This window comes from Clavelina lepadiformis, chromosome 1 (genome assembly GCF_947623445.1).
Source record: "Clavelina lepadiformis chromosome 1, kaClaLepa1.1, whole genome shotgun sequence".
Classification (NCBI taxonomy): domain Eukaryota; kingdom Metazoa; phylum Chordata; class Ascidiacea; order Aplousobranchia; family Clavelinidae; genus Clavelina; species Clavelina lepadiformis.
In genome coordinates this window covers 7,295,164-7,312,087 of record NC_135240.1, presented here as the reverse complement: position 1 = coordinate 7,312,087, position 16,924 = coordinate 7,295,164, and the positions used below count along the sequence as shown (strand labels likewise).

General features: G+C 37.2%; 2 protein-coding genes across 2 annotated transcripts; one reads left to right on the top strand and one right to left on the bottom strand.

The window, feature by feature from the left end:
- Positions 1–1,543: 1,543 nt before the first annotated feature.
- LOC143455799 (uncharacterized) lies at positions 1,544–3,410 on the top strand. Its single transcript, XM_076955117.1, has 6 exons — positions 1,544–1,748; positions 1,866–2,028; positions 2,280–2,416; positions 2,669–2,818; positions 2,919–3,026; positions 3,130–3,410. The coding sequence occupies exons 1-6, from the start codon at positions 1,659–1,661 to the stop codon at positions 3,334–3,336; spliced, it is 855 nt and encodes a 284-aa protein (XP_076811232.1). The 5' UTR covers positions 1,544–1,658; the 3' UTR covers positions 3,337–3,410.
- A 2,240-nt stretch (positions 3,411–5,650) lies between these two features.
- LOC143447253 (sorting nexin-6-like) lies at positions 5,651–15,656 on the bottom strand. The gene is made up of 9 exons (XM_076947268.1): positions 15,450–15,656; positions 15,209–15,313; positions 10,329–10,427; positions 10,017–10,223; positions 9,706–9,895; positions 9,480–9,561; positions 8,989–9,205; positions 6,586–6,720; positions 5,651–6,417 (listed from the first exon to the last, which is right to left on the bottom strand). The coding sequence occupies exons 1-9, from the start codon at positions 15,450–15,452 to the stop codon at positions 6,346–6,348; spliced, it is 1,110 nt and encodes a 369-aa protein (XP_076803383.1). The 5' UTR covers positions 15,453–15,656; the 3' UTR covers positions 5,651–6,345.
- Between the last annotated feature and the right edge of the window lie 1,268 nt (positions 15,657–16,924).

Here is a 16,924-nt window from a genome sequence, read left to right as displayed (position 1 = left end):
CCGGGGCTCGATATATCACACTTAACGTCAGCGTGACGTAACACTAATGTGGGCGATTTTAAGTTTCCGGAGTTTTGAAACTGCTGAAACGCAACTGGTAATGGGTTGGCGATAATGTGAAGGCAAAAACTAATAACAATATACTCAGGTTATTGGAAAGTTTATGGTTTGAAAAGTAGAATAATATAAAAGTTCTTATCTGATAAAGTCAGTTGTAACTTGTAAGCGGACATCCTATAACGGAAAGAGGAATTAAACCAGTAATTATGACGGTACAAATGAAAACCGCAACAGTGCGGCTGTGGCTGGAAAGCACAGCGAAAATTAGGTCTACAACGGTGGATGTTACCGCCCCTGAAACAGAGGTTTCGTCCTTCTCGTCCGTTGCCCAGATTTCTTCATCCAGTAGCAGCCCACCTCACACGGGTGAGCAAACGACGTTGAAACCAGGGCTTAAGACATATAGGCTCACTGATGGCGGTGGAACGTTAAGCTCTCCATTCCGCCAATCCAACACTGTCAACATGGCAACATCTCTCACAGAAAAGGGCGGCGAAATGAGTACTTCGACTTTGGGGACAAATTTCTTTAGTCATAGTGGCAACATAATCCTTTTTGCAATAGCTTGCTTTGTGGCGGCAGCAATCATTGCTATTTCTGTGATGATTGCAATACGTCGACGGAAGGTGAAGGTTAAGAAACAGTCATTAAATACGGGCGTGCAGTATCAAAAGGAATCAACATTTGTTCGTCCCAGATCAATGCAACTGTTAGACGACTTTCAAGTCACTGACATTGATGTAACGTGCGAAATCAACGGAAAGGATACCGCAGGTTATGACCCACATGGCAAAACCGACATCTTCTTTGGCAGGGGTTTGACTACTTTGACTCCAGATTTGAACTGATGACCCGGATTTCTTCAATGTTTGAATCAACGTAACTTTTTTTGCCCTACCTTGTTTTATAGAGGTCGCAGCAATTGCGTTTGCTGTAATAACTGTAATAAATCGAAGAAAGGCAAAGAATCAAAAAAATTCTTATAACACAAGTTTACAATAAAAAAGAAATCAACTTCTGTTCTCGACCTGTTTTTGTGCATCAATAGAATGCATTTCAAGTCACCAACATTAACGAAATATTAATTGTGTTTGACCAAGCGATATTAATGGATAGGGCATGGTATTATTTATCACCCAAATGACAAAGCTGGGATATCTTAGCAAAAATTTGCCAGTAAACCATATATTTACAGCAAAAGTTATTTTAGACTTTTCAGCTTTTCTTTTTGCTGTTTTTTCAACGTTTTCCGCCATTTATGCTCGTTAGCTTTATTTTTCAAGATGTAAGGCTACCAATCAAATGAATGAAACATTTAGCTATGGTCATAACCTTAATACTTATTTGATAAAAATGAGTTGAACAAAAAAACAGTTGCGAGACAGCGCAATGGGAAAAATGACAGCTGTTTTTGTCTTTGCATAAGCGATCGTTATATAAACTATAAATAGGCGATCGTTATATAACCTATAAATACGTTACAAAACGCTTAACGCGTCTTAGTAATATTTTAAGTGTCGAAATTGGACAGCCTTTAACGCAGTAATCTTGGTACTTGGCGAAAATTCTTTCCAGCAAGTCGTTAATGTAACAAAAAAATGGTTATATTGCGAGTTATTTCAATCGCTATAATGGCTGCTCTCTTCGACCATGTGCACGCCTCTTCAGAAAAATTTCTACTAACCGCGGTAAGTCATAACCTATAGATGATAGCACGGTAATCTCCACTACAACACTTTACCTGGTAGAAATTGTTAATAGTTAGTAAATAAATGCATATTTCATCAACTTTCATAAATTATTAGTTAATGGAAAGTCACCCAGGAAGCAGTGATATTACTTGTCTGTTTGAACACTGCACAAATGAACTCGGTGCTTGCATGGCCGACATGGACTGCATGAGAGCATCATTGTGTGTGGCCCCTTGCAAGGATCAATCGTGCATAATGCATTGCATGATTAATTACGGTATATCCTGATACAATACTTTGAAAGATAATACAATTTTAGCGACTTAAAGTGTATCTGATAGGCGGGAGAGCACAGAGAAAACGTAACAGCTAAGCCTTGGCTGTTCTGACGTATTAACCGACATTTTATCCAGGAAACCTTTTACTGTAACCTATACTAAATTAAGTAGAACTAATTCATTTACACAAACATTTGTGTTAATGAAGTCAAAATAATGTAAAATGTGTTTTGTATAATAACCTATAAAGGCAATGATATCCTTGATGACTTTTTGAACTGTGCGTCCACTGAGCATGCCTGTATCATTATGCCGTCACAGGATCCTCCCGTTCAGTGTTCGATTCCGGATCAAACGGATTCAACATTTCAGTTTAAGTCCTTAACAGTTGCGTACAAGTTGGATTATTTTACACAGATGATTGAGTTTGATTTCTATAGCGTATATCGAACGTACTCATTATCCCATACTACTTATATGTGTACAACATCTTCTTATAACATGTTGTAAGTTATATCAATTTATTTCTTGTTATTCACGTTAAAAGTTCAAGCTATAGATAGGCTACACAACATTAGGCACCTAAGAGGTGGGTTTATACAATCTAGTTTAGTTTATTTGCCTTTGACACATTAATAGGGGGAATGGAATGTCCTGCTAGGACTTAACCCCACCTACGATTGCTTCCCGTGCCAAGTGACTTCATTTGGAGCTGTAAATCAGGACGGAAGTATAGATGCCGTCATGTCGTATCAAGCCATGACCGACAAGGGTGTTATGAAGAAGCTTGTAAGTTGGGTTACTCGTCCAACTGTTTATAGCTACCGTTATGTCTTTGTATATAAAATTTGACTTCTACTGATTCTTATTCATTTATTTATTCATTAAGCAACAAGAATCAACTCTTGTTCCCGATGGTGATGACCCCAGCTTAATCCATCTTTCGTCTTACGACTACGGAAGCACTCTGGAAGACGACTGGTTGATCATTGATCACGTGAGCATGATTACGCTGAATTTAACCTCACAAATAATAATCCAATTCGAACCCTTCAATTGTGAAGATTTCTACTTACTTATCCGACAAAATGTGCCTTCAGGAAGAGAACAAATTTACGTTGGTGTACTACTGCGGAAAAATGCCAACTGGGGGAGGTGATTACTGGTTTTATGAAGGTGGAGTTCTGTACTCAAAGACCAAGTCACTCAATCAACTTGACTACGACCGCATCAGTCAATCTGCGACAAACGCTGGCTTAAATTTAAAGGAGTGGTGTCCAGTCGATCACGGCAACTGCTTGGCCTAGTTGTATTTTGAGATATTGTACCGGCGCTAAAAGTTGTTACAATGATTCATTTAATAAAAACAACCGACCTTTAATGAACGATTCTTGCTTGTCATATAATTTATTCAACATGACGTCTCATGACGTTTACAGCCTGCGAATGGCCCTTTTACAAGCTAAATCGGATAATATTACAGAGAAAAGGAAACGACGTAATTTTATGTCAACGCTTCCGTTTGTTTTTGGTACTATATGAATATGCGGCACAGCGATAACCATATATTTTATATTGCGATAAAAACCGACCAGGCGAAAAAACGCCTTTTCTCTGTAGAATGTCGAAATAACCTGATGAGGTGTTATGCGAACTGCAGGCAAAATTATTTAGAAACATGATGAGTAGACGAAAGGATCTGAGGCCGTGGTGTGTCGAAATAGAGTTATCGAGCAGCCCGACAAACTTTAATGGGTCGGAGGCAGTCCCTTGGAGCGAAGATTTGAATGGTAACATGCTTGAAGCTGCCGGGAGGGAAATGGATGACGTGATACAAACCGAAGGAAACTCTGACGTTAGTTCGTCACCAGAATCGGACATCGACTTTGATAAGTTTTTGGAAGAATCTATTGAAAGTATCGGATCAAACGATTCAAACTTTGATAAAATTACAGATTTTAGCGCTTCCAACGGCGCTTTTAACGGTAACAATTCTTGTCAAGATGAAGAAATTCCCAACCAATCAGCAGGCCGGCTATCAGTAACAGAATATAGCTTGGAAAAATTTCCTCCATCGCCTATGAAACCTTGCAGGAAGCACTCCCGGAGGAGCAGTGGATCTTCGCAACATCCTCCGCGTAAAAAAAACAAGGTCAGCTTCCGGGACCCCATTAGCGAGAAGCGCTCTTTTTTCCAGGATGGAATGCCACACCAGCTTCAGGAAAATATCAGCACTTCTTCCGAGGAGTATCAAAGTTATTCTTCCGAAGAATCCGAAGAGGAAAGTCTATCCGAAGAGTACACGTTGCAGGATGTTTTTGACGAACTTGATAATATCACATACAGTGAAGAACTTAACACCGAGAATTCAAGTGACTGTGAAAACGACATAGGTCCTAATACAAGCGCCGGAAATCAAAGTGCTGACGCCGATGCCCAAACCAATGCTGAATTGACCGAAGCAAATGACAGCAAACTGGAACATGATCGCTTACCTGACGATGCATACGTTGGTGTAGAATTAGAAGAAGCATCCATGGCGACAATGCCGAAACCAAAAGTTTCTAAACGAATGAAGAAACATCTGAGCTGTAACCAAGAAGAACTTGAAAACTTTTTCATGAAATTGAGAAAACCGGTAAAGAAACGGCCTTCGCTTGATATTGTAACGGAGATTACAATTCCAGATGGAAACGATAAAAAAGACCTTAATAAAGGTTATCTTAATGCTGACAAATCTCAAGGCACAACCCCCCCAAAAAAAGATGGTTGCCATGATTTGAACGATACTCCTGAAGACCTTGTGGCTTTAAACATCACAAAACGTGAAGTAACTCAAGATGTTTCTGCTGACGTTCCATTAAGTGAAAGGCATCTATCTGTGAAAGAAGACACAAGACCTCGGTACTCAGAATCATTAAGGCAATGGGATGTCGTTTTAGATGATAACTTTGCAAGTGATGATAATAGTGAGAAAAAGATTGCTGCATTTGATGATGGATGGAATGAAGAAGATTATGTTTCAAAGGGAAGTCTGTTTTCAACGGCAAATGAAGAAAATCTTATCACATCGACAGAAACCAAAGAATTTGGGATAGACCACAACAACTCTATTCAAAGCAGGCTCGACTTCAAGCACGATGAAACAAAACCTGATCTAAACGTAGACCTGACGAATTCTGCTAATACGGTAGTCACTGCTAACACGGCTGAAAAAGATGACGTAAAGGACTGGGAAGAAAGCAGCACAGCAGTAAATTTGGACACTTCGGAGAATAACTTTGACTTTTCCTTCTCATCAACATATGAAAGCAGGATTGGGGCAATCGTCAAAGATCAACCTATCAAGAAATCAACTTCGAAGAGCAACTTCATCTCGGCAAGGCAGAATCAAACTCAAGAATCTCACCCTATACGGGATTATATCCTGCGTCTTTTTGGCATGTGTTTCTTTTGCATTAATGCCTCACCGGGTTCGTATTTCTCGCAACCTCAGTGAGGAGTTTACAACGGTTTCGTGCTTCCACTAGTATCTGTGTAACATTTTCTTTTATCTGTGCTTCTATTGTAAATTGGCTTTATACGGCGGGTTGAAAATACACGGCTGCTGCTTCAAACATGTCAAATGTTGACTTTGTATTGTGAAAAAATCAAAAAAAAATTAATAATATATTGCACACTAACGGTCGATTAAACACTTCACTGAATTCATTGATAGCAAATCTCCAGATAACAATGCTCCAAACATACCGACTAACACTTCGCTACTATGATCACTGTTAGAAGGTAAATTTGAAAATGATTGAACTTTTTTCAATCTATAAATCAGAGAATAAACATGACATTGTCCGCAAATGAAAAAAAGTTGATATATACAGTGTAGCGAATGGTATAAGTGATAATACATAGACGGGGTAACACCAGAGATAGTCTCAGCATTAGAACAGTTTGCAGGATATATTCAATTTTGGAATGCATGAAACATATTTCGTTCAATTACAAGAAATATAATTATGAAAAGCTGAAACAAATGCAAATTTTGACAAGGTACCAATCTGAAAGCAGTATTTGTGGTACAATAGTTTTCTGCTTACTCAGGCAAGGCTACCACTGCTACCAGCGTAATGCACCGGTGGATAAAACACTTTGCACCACAGCTGAAACGAGGAATGGAACAGAACAATGAAACTTGTTTTAACTCAATCATTTAACTGCAACGCATCTGCATAAGATAGTTGTAGTCCTCATAATACTGCAATTAAGGCACAAGACGATAAGAATCTCGCTTTTTCTCATGGAATTGATTTGGAATGCGGTTATATCTGCATCTTCTGCGCTTCGGAGTATGATTTGGTGAAGACTGCTAATCCATCACGAGCGTTTTTAATCTGAATACACAAATTACAGTTATTAGACAGTTAGACAGATTTTAAATCAGTCAGCTGGTATTGTGGTGCATTGACTGTAACGCGGTTCTTCTTTGCTCATTTACACAAAAAACAGGCTAGAAACTATGACACAACAACAATAAAGAAAAAAAACATGCTAAACGTTACCTCTGAATCAGCAACTTGAGTCAAAGCAGACTGCATTGCAAGGATGCGCTGACGATTGTGTCTCTCCATTTCAGGCTTCGCCAACGCTGTCATATCTGACAATTCTTTTTCAATGTTCCTCATGATATTTTCAGCCTAATCGCATGAAGTATAAGTTAAATATTATACTTGTCTTGATTCTTGTGTATTACTGCTGTAAAAAATGCTCACAAAGCATTACACTGCCCAACAAAAAAAATTTTTTTTTGAGGTGCCAGCGATGTTTCAACGGATTTAGGGTAATTTGAGGTCGCTGATTCCGAATTTGGCATTGGTTTTGCTGAATTGGTTCTAGTTTTCGAGATATGGTTATTTTCTTTATTTCAGCATTTTTCACTATTTCTGGCATTAGTGACAGTGTTTTAGCTATCACGTCATCGTTTGTGTTTAGGTTGAAACCTCAGAATAGACTCAATTGTGATTCTCATTAAATAGACCTGCCTTATTTGTCGATGTACTGATAAAAATGCGTTAATTACTCATGATTTCTTGAAATATTTAATGCACTGAAGGAAAGAATCGCTGACCTTGATCAAGTTTGCTTCTTTCGAGTTGCAGGTGAATAAAACGTTACTTTTCTTAAAACTAGTTAGTAAGGCGACCGGTTGAGCACTGCAAAAGCATTCCCTTACCTGCGTTTACATCAGTACCAGATTTGCAAGAAACAGATATTGAGGAAAAGCATGAAATGAAACATTTACGAAGAAAGCTCTTTCACTCCCGAACAGTTCACACAAAAGGAGCTTAATGATCTTATCAGAGACTTTAACTTATCAAAAGAAGCATCTGAGGTTTTAGCTTCCAGACTGAAGGAGAAGAACTGTCTAAAGGCGGATGCAAAGATAACAGCTTACCGGACTGGAGAAGAGGAACTCTTTCCCTTCTTCAGTCAAGATGCAGACCTTGAATATTGAAATGATATAACTGGATTTCTCCTCAAAATGAAAGTCCGAGACTACAAACAAGAAGACTGGCGATTGTTTATAGACAGCTCTACCAGAAGTTTAAAATGCATTCTGTTGCATAATGGCAACTGCTATTCATCTCTGCCAATTGCTCATTCAACAAAACTGAAAGAAGAGTATGAAAATGTGAAATTAGTTTTACGGAAGATCTGCTATGCCGAGCACCAGTGGTCAATTTGTGTTGACTTAAAGATGGTGAACTTTTTGCTTGGACAGCAAAGTGGATACACTAAGTATCCCTGCTTTATGTGCTTGTGGGACAGCAGGGCAAAGACCCAGCACAGGGTAAAAAAGGTATGGTTCACAAGAGATAATGTGGAAGTAGGCAAAGCAAATGTGATTAAAGAACCTTTGTTTCAAAGAAAGAAGATCATTTTACCACCTCTCTATGTCAGGCTGGGGCTCATGAAACAATTTGTAAAGGCTTTATATAAAGATGGTGATTGTTTTAAATGTTTTTGTAGATGTTTTCCAAAACTGACAACCGAAAATTTGAAAGCAGGCCTTTTTGATGGGCCTCAAATTCGCAAATTAATCAATGACTCAAATTTGGAACAAGCATGAACAATGTGGAATTCCAAGCTTGGTCTTGTTTTCTGTCTGTGGTGAAGAACTTTTTTGGAAACCACAAGGCAGAAAACTATGCAGAGCTGGTAGAAAATATGCTCGAGACCTACCAACAGGTAGGGGCAAATATGAGCATTTAAGTGCACTATCTCCATACCCATTTGGAAAAATTTCCTGACAAATTTAGTAATTTTTCTGAAGAACAAGGGGAGAGATTTCATCAGGACATAAAGGTGATGGAAGAATGATACCAGGGCAGATGGGAGAAAAACTTGATGGCAGACTAATGTTGGTGTTTTCAGCACGATTGTACTGACGTCCGCCATAAAATAAAGTCATACAAAAAGCGATTCACCATCAATTATATATAAAAACAGACTTATTACGCACTGATTGATTTAGTATTGTGATATTTAAGCATTTGACTATATTACTGACTATTGTCCAAGTGTATTACAGTTGGCTGAGACCTGAAACCTAGTATTGCGTTATGTGTGACATGAGTGGAATTTCCGAAAGTGAAAAATCTAAATATCTCAAAAACTAGAGCCAATTGAGAAAAATGATTGTCATTTTCGAAATCAGCGACCCCAAATTAGCCTAAAATCGTTGTCAAATCCTTGGCGCAAAAAATCGTGTTGACCAGTGTTATCAGTTTCTACAAAAGTAGAAACAGAAAATTACATGAATAAAAGAAATTATAAAGTGTTTAAGTTATTATCTACTACTATACTACAACCAAAGTACAGTTGTTATAATGATTCAGGGTTTCAGCATGGTCTTCACAATGCAAATTTTTATGCACCGTTCAATATAAAATTAAGAAATTTACCTGCTGCTTTTTCTGAGGTTTAGCCTTTTCATAGTTCTTCTTGGCCTTTTCTAGTTCCATAAGTTTAAAAACACGTTTATTTAGCATTTCCTGCTGGGACTGGGTGTACCCAGCATAGAGTTTCAATGTTGCACCCATCGTTCTTTGACGATTAGTTGCATTGACGTGACTCATTTCACTGGCATGCTCGGCGGCGCGCCACATGACTTCACACAACCTGCAAGCAATTAAGCTGCTATTACCCACCAATTAATTTCATTGCTACAGCAGCAACAAATGACATCATCATAAGGTCTACAGGCAACAGACAAGAATGTCTTGAAGTAAGCATGCACCACTACTATCTCTGTACGTTGATATGATTGATTTATGTTTTAAAGTATTCACTATTTCAATATAGTAAACTGTCATTCTTTGTCATTGGAAATGCAAGATTAAGTCTAAAAGTGTAACAGATTTACTAATAAATTAATATCATAGTTTTCTCTTACTCTTCCATTTTCATTTTATTTCCTTGATCAGACACAATTTGAGTTAACGCTTTTTGGATTTCGGAATATGCACTAGATAATCCTTAAATAAACAGATGAAGAAGAATTATGAATTGTGGATATTTTAGACATAAACTTGAAGAGTTGATATTTTCAAACAAATTGCCAAGTGTATTTACAACGTTTTAATAATATTGTTATCATATTCAAAAAACCGTGAACTTACTGTGTTCGCAGTCAATGTATTTCTGGTATGCTGAAGCCGCTTCTTTCATATGTTTCACATTCTCATTATTGTTTATCCTTGCGTTATGAAAATCATTGTCGCTGTCTTTGAAGTTCATGGTACGTATATCGTCAACAGCTTTTGTTAACGTTCCAAGGATTCCCTGACGTATTTTTACCTTGGCCGGAGCCTAGAAATAAAATTTCAAAACTTATATGTATGCATTATGCAAGTTATACAAGTCAGAAATCACAAATCTAATAAAAAACAAATCTCAAAATTGGCATGATGATTTTTTTTAAATGCGTCACCTCTTTTTCCAATAAAAATCTTTGTAAAACATTTGAGTGTCCAAGACGTGGATGTGTGATGCAGAGAGTCAAGAACTTTTCGTACGCCCGAAAGTTCTCTCCATAATCGTCACCGACCAGTACATTAGAGTTAACCCCCATTTGCTTCTTGGTACGCTTTTCAGCGGCTTGCACACTTGTACTCGGTGCTGATGGTAGCGGAGGAAACTGATAATTATTTAGAGACAATAAATTTTATTAAATATACTAATGTTGAATAACAACTGGTTCAACTAATTACAATTCCAACGGCCAACTTCTGTGAAAACCTACAATTATTCCGGTAACGTTGTCTTGGGTCTTCAAGCAATGCAAAAGCCACACAAAGTCATCATGAACACGAATAACCACTAATGCTCTTTCATCTCCGTCCTACAAAAATTGACATAAAGAACTTCTATAAACTGACCAGAAGTAGCAAACTGTATGAATTGTATATGGGTTCACCTCATGCTAATAATAATTCTCTTCCCAACATTTTCTACACATTTCTCAAAATAAATTGGGATGAAATTATCATTTGACTTTTGGGTCATTCCATGTCAAATCACCCAAAAAAAAGTGAAATCTTAACCCCTACCTCTTCGATTTTGCTTAAATTTGGTATAGAGGGAGGTCTTAGCATAATTAGTACAAATCCAAAATATTAGCTCAATCGGACCAGTGGTTTTAGAGATATAGGCCTTCGAATTTTCGAATTTTTGCAAAAACGGACGCGGTCGCCAAATTTTAGGCCCTGATATTTTGGTAACCGGTGGACCAATTTTGATGAAACTGGTTACATTGGAAAGGTAATTTCACAAGGAATCCAAATCTGTCATTCTTTTCTTGATAGGAGCAAGTTAAATGTGTGTGACCTTTTGACCTATTGTTTGACCTTGAATTTGACCTTGTGGATCACGTGACCTTGAAATTAAATTAAGTGCAAATTATACCCCAAGATGTTACCTACAACATATAAAAAATCCAGAGATGTAATATTTTTGGTTTATTAATAAAATACACTTTAGTGGGCATGCCTGACCATAAAATGACCATTTTGAACGTTCTAATGCATAATATACACAATATGTTTACACTTAAACAGTACAGGAGATATGTGAGAGTTTATCCAGACCTTAACAGCTTGCGAGCGGAGTGGATCACTAGCAGACTAGTTAGTCTAAAAGAAGCCAGCTTTGTTTGTGAGGTTGCTGCGTTGCGTTGTTGCGATCCGACGAATAAACATCCGGGGAAATCTAGGACTAAATCATTACGTGTCGTTAGTTTGGATATGTTTGAGAAACTAAGTGATCCTCCATGTGTTGTAGTACCTGGTGTTAAAGTGTGTTTAGAGTGTTTAATGATTCTTCAAAGGAAAAAGGTTCAATCAAAACAAGATGAAACCGAAGAAACGCGTGCAATGCACATGGATGTCGACAATAGTTCACCTGAAAATGTGAATAGCTCGTTTGTCAATCTCAATATAACATTAGTTGATCTTGATGAAACCCCAATTAAAACCGCTCACATGCCAACCTCCACTAAAATAACTAAAGGTAAACAAAAACTTGCATCAGCAATCCGGACATTGAAGAGGAAGCTAGAACTTTCGTACAAAGTTCCGTTATACAGTTCAGATTCTGATGATGAAAAATGCGCAAAGGATTACCAACGTTACCAAAGCATAATGACACAGTTAAAAGAAAAGTTTGTACAGTCTCAGAGCTACCAAGAACGAGTACAGATACTAACATTGTCACCATTTACAATAGATAGAACTATGAAGGAATTTGGAGCCACTAACTACCTAGTGAAGAAAAGTCGTGATGTGAAGAAGCAAAAGGGGATTTTGGGAATATGTGATAAGAACAAGGGCAAAACGCTGTCAGAAGAACTTAAAAATGATGTCTGTGGTTTTTATGAATGTGATGAAAATAGTCGAATGTGTCCTGGAATGAAAGATTCGGTTAGTGTTCGAAATAAGAATGGTGAGAAAGTTCAACATCAGAAGCGACTGGTATTATCCAATCTTAAGGAACTGCATTCTTCCTGGAAAGAAACTTATCCCGAAAAGAAGATTGGATTCTCGTCTTTCGCGGCTTTGCGTCCCAAGTGGTGTGTACTTGCTGGATCATCAGGAACTCACTCTGTCTGTGTCTGCAAGTACCACCAGAACCCTAAGTTGATGGCAGAAGGGTGTTTGAAATCTTCTGTTCGTGACCTTATGAAATTCTGTGTGTGCTCTACAGAGAACGAAAAGTGTATGATGGGTCACTGTAAGGACTGCCTTGGTCGTGAAGGGCTCATCGATCACCTTAAAAACTGTGAAGAACTGAACGATGTTGAGGACGTGACATACCAGCAATGGATTAGCACCGATCGCACGAAACTTACCACTATTACGGAATCAAAAGAAGACTTCATAGATAACTTTTCCTCGCAGCTATTAAAACTCACCCGCCACAGTTTCCCCGCAAAATCTCAAAGTACATACATGAAGGACCTTAAATCATCAATGAAACCATTGGAAGAGATTATTCTACAGGGGGATTTCGCTGAAAATTACTCATATGTTGTTCAGGATGAGATCCAAAGTTTTCATTGGGAAAATAAACAAGCCACACTGCATCCATTCGTTGCCTACTGCAAACTCAATGATGAAGATAGTACGTTAGAACACCGGAACATTTGTGTAGTAAGTGACGTAAAGGAACATTCAACCTCGACTGTGTATGCTTTCCAGCAAGTGGTGATTGAGTACATTAAGAAGGAGTTCCCAGTAGTAAAGAAAGTCCACTACTTCACGGATGGCTGTGCTGGGCAATATAAGAACAAACATAACTTCATCAATCTTTGCAACCACCAGAAGGACTTTGGCCTGGACGCCGAATGGAACTTCTTTGCCACATCCCATGGCAAAAGTGCTTGTGATGGTATTGGCGGAACTGTAAAGAGACTCCTGACCAAAGCAAGTCTCCAGAGACCCTACACGGATCCGATTCTGACAATAGAAGCCATCATGGAATTCTGTGTTGAAAGGATTCCAGGAATCAAATTCTTCAATGTCCCACCCGAAGAAGTGACAAAAGTTGACACAGACTTAAGAAATCGATTCGATATTGCTACAACTATTAAAGGAACTCTTCAGTTTCACAGATTTGTACCACTTTCGCAAACGCATCTTTCGGTGTATAAATTGAGTACACAAGTGGATCCTCCTGTTGTGGTAGCCGCCACAGCGGATGCCGAACATGACAGAATATCGGAAGTGCTGATTGACATTGAGATTGCCGAACAGAACTATGTCTGCTGTCTTTATGACAACGAACCATGGATTGGCCTGGTGGAGGATATTTCAGACGAGCATGGGGACTACAGTATAAAGTTCATGCATCCCCATGGACCCGCCAAGCTCTTTCATTGGCCTAGAGATGAAGACAAATGTTGGTTTGACAAGAAGAGCATCCTTTGTGTTATCAACACACCATCTCTTACACTTTCCACTCAGATGTACAGCATCGGCAAGCCTGACAATGTTAAAATAACTGGACTATGCAAAAAATGGAAATGTTAACTTCAGGAGTATTATCATATTGTTAATAGCCTACTTTTACATTGATTTGTATAGCCTATGTAAATTTGCATTATTTTAATGAAAAGCATCGTGAAGGCCTGATTAATTAATTAAAATATGTCAATTAATATGAGCAAAGCCTGTTATAGTGTTAATACAATATGACATCATACTTTGAATAAGGATTATAAGTTTTGGATTTGTACTAAACTATGGCATATCTCCTGTAGTGTATTTGTGTACATTAATGCATTAGAAGGTTCAAAATGGTCATTTTATGGTCAGGCATGCCCACTAAAGTGTATTTTATTATTAAACCAAAAATATTACATCTCTGGATTTTTTATATGTTGTAGGTAACATCTTAGGGTATAATTTGCACTTAATTTAATTTCAAGGTCACGTGATCCACAAGGTCAAATTCAAGGTCAAACAATAGGTCAAAAGGTCACACACATTTAACTTGCTCCTATCAAGAAAAGAATGACAGATTTGGATTCCTTGTGAAATTACCTTTCCAATGACAACAGTTTCATCAAAATTGGTCCACCGGTTACCAAAATATCAGGGCCTAAAATTTGGCGGCCGCGTCCGTTTTTGCAAAAATTCGAAAATTCGAAGGCCTGTATCTCTAAAACCACTGGTCCGATTGAGCTAATATTTTAGATTTGTGCTAATTATGCTAAGACCTCCCTACATACCAAATTTCAGCAAAATCGAAGAGGTAGGGGTTAAACCCATTGGGTGATTTGACATGGAATGACCCTTTTATTACCACTTAGAAGATATAAAATTTGTCAAATTGACTACAGTAACTATTTTTAACCACATTCCCCAAACCAAAAACATCTTTTCTGTTGCCATCCATTGTTTTTAAAAAAATTAATCGAATAATTTAAAAATTCCTTAAGATGCGTTTTCAGAAGTAATAAAATCCCAAAATAAAATCCTACAAATATCAGAACTTGTTCTTAACTGAACTTGCTTTTAATCGTTCATTCACTTATAAACACAACTCCAAGAAACATTGATATGAGATGGGTGTTCAGATAAACCTGTATAGGTACCACATATAGAAACAGAAAAAGGTGCCAATTTGCTGGATAAGTTTCAGCTTCCGCACATGCATGCACAAGACTTATTAAAATGCAAGCCAAACCCTTTCATGTTCACACGGATTTAGAATAAACAACAAGGCAAAATTGATTGATACCTTACTGCTCAAGCCTCTGTTACTATGTTGGTCAATGAACATCTTCTGATAGATGTATTTTCTATATTTTTTATTTTTTTGCAATTTTACCCAAATTCGTTAATGTTTACCAAAAGAATTGACCAGAAGCAAGCAACATTCATACATTAATACTTGCTCAAGAGCAATACAAAAACAGTCTGGCAATGTAGCACCACCATGTTGCACTTGGATTGAATTGTATATAAGTCTGACACCATTTCAATCGCTACACTACCGAGTTAACAAAGTTGAGCTATTTATTTGGCAGTTTAGCCCAGCAGATCCAGTTTTCACGTTTTAAAAAAGGTTGGGAACCACTGGTTGAATGGTCTTATACACCAACAATAACATGTTCTGGAAGACCTTTAAAGTTTCTACAAAGAATTCCACAACTTCTCCATTTTTAGCCGCATTTGGAACTTTCACAGAATAAAGTGGTCGAAATTGAGGAATGACTCCATTTGATTCCTAGCAATGCAAAATAAGTATAGGCCATGATAGGCTAATGTTTAAGTTGAAAGAAATTAAACAAAAACAGAAAAATGGGCTTTAACATTTTCTAGTAACTGTATTACAACAGTACCAAAATTGTTAAGCAACTTACCATTTTCTACTAAGCTCTACTTCAAAATTTTTGGTGTACAGTACTTTAACTTTGAACTCTGCAATTCTCACAACCAGGTGAACTGACAATGACAGAATGTTAAAAACGTAAGTAGTCAGAGCCAGGTCAATAGTTCAAACTCAGTATTATACCTTACAACCTAGGCTAGGATTTATAAAAAATGCCTTTTAGCTCCCTAACATTAAAATACGCTATAACCTACAAAATTAACAAACGATTCTAATTGTAAGGCATCTTGGCCTAGTAGCTTATCTGTAACTTTTGCCCATGAAAAAACAACCAGACGAATTACAATATTCACTATGCTTAGTGTTCAGCTTTGGCGATAAAATTTACGAATTTCCTTCTTTAGATTTGGACAACGCCAATTTACGGAAAGTAAAGAATTACGGAAAAATACCAATACGAATTTACGGAAAATGAGGATTTACGGAGTATTTTCTTTCAATGTTTGTAGTAATTTACTTTGAAAAATTTTTTGTTCCCTTGTATTTCAAAGTTGATACTTTGCGTAATGTTTAGAAAAGATATGGTTAATTTTAGTTGTCGTTCTGTCGATCTATTTTTTTAGATTTGTGTAAACGTCTTTGGTTTGTGTAGTACGACTGGCGATAATGATAAAAGACGAAAAATGTTTTGCTAACAAACCTTACTTTTGTAAAATACGTTGACATTTTTAAATGTAGGCTTACTTTATATGTTGACTTATTCATCAAATGAAATGTTTGTAAGGAAAACTATATGGGCTCGTGTGAACACGAATACCACGCATGGCCAATCTCGAATCTATTCCTATCGGTATTAAACAATAAAATTTCATCACTTTATGACAAACTGCCCGGTTAATGTTATCAATCAAGCATCATTTATTTTTACGAACGATTCCTTGATACGTAATAAAGAGGTAAATGCAGAACAACGTGCAATGCATAATGATAAATAAAAACGGCAAAAACGATAGAAGGGGTACAATTTGTGGATGCAAAAGTTACAATATCGTTAAAGTGATGCCCAGTGGTTTGCCAGTCTTGATAAATGTAAAGTCTATTGAAGTCTAAACCTGATTAATTTTCATGTTATTTCAAAGCTAATGTAGCAGTTTTAGCAGTTGCCTTGAAGTTGGGAATAACGCTATACTGAACTACATCTTAATTACTTTTTAAAGGTAATCATCTAACATCTATGGCTTTATGATTTGGTACGTGCATGAAAAATAGTCGGTTTATTTGACCAAAAAAATATAATTTATCCGAATGCGACAAATCTGACTACAATGCACAAAATAAAAAAACGATTATTTTATTGTATGCATGAATGATTGCATAATTATTCAATTTATTTATAACAATAGACTACAAACTCCAAGTTGAAATCGAAGAAACCATTTTAGTTGAACGTATCTTTCATTCATAATCGTGTCAACCTTGTTCAAGATTGGTCAAACTTATCACTGC

What these genes read in the sequence shown, in the direction of transcription:
- LOC143455799 (XM_076955117.1), top strand. Translation starts at nt 1,659, where the DNA reads ATGGTTATATTGCGAGTTATTTCAATCGCTATAATGGCTGCTCTCTTC. An exon ending in TTCAGTTTAAGTCCTTAACA is followed by an intron (nt 2,417 to 2,668) that starts GTTGCGTACAAG and finishes ACACATTAATAG; the next exon opens with GGGGAATGGAATGTCCTGCT. An exon ending in ACTGGTTGATCATTGATCAC is followed by an intron (nt 3,027 to 3,129) that starts GTGAGCATGATT and finishes ATGTGCCTTCAG; the next exon opens with GAAGAGAACAAATTTACGTT.
- LOC143447253 (XM_076947268.1), bottom strand. An exon ending in TCTTTGTAGAAACTTTAAAG is followed by an intron (nt 10,428 to 15,208) that starts GTCTTCCAGAAC and finishes CAATTTTTGTAG; the next exon opens with GACGGAGATGAAAGAGCATT. An exon ending in AACCTCAGAAAAAGCAGCAG is followed by an intron (nt 6,721 to 8,988) that starts GTAAATTTCTTA and finishes TCATGCGATTAG; the next exon opens with GCTGAAAATATCATGAGGAA.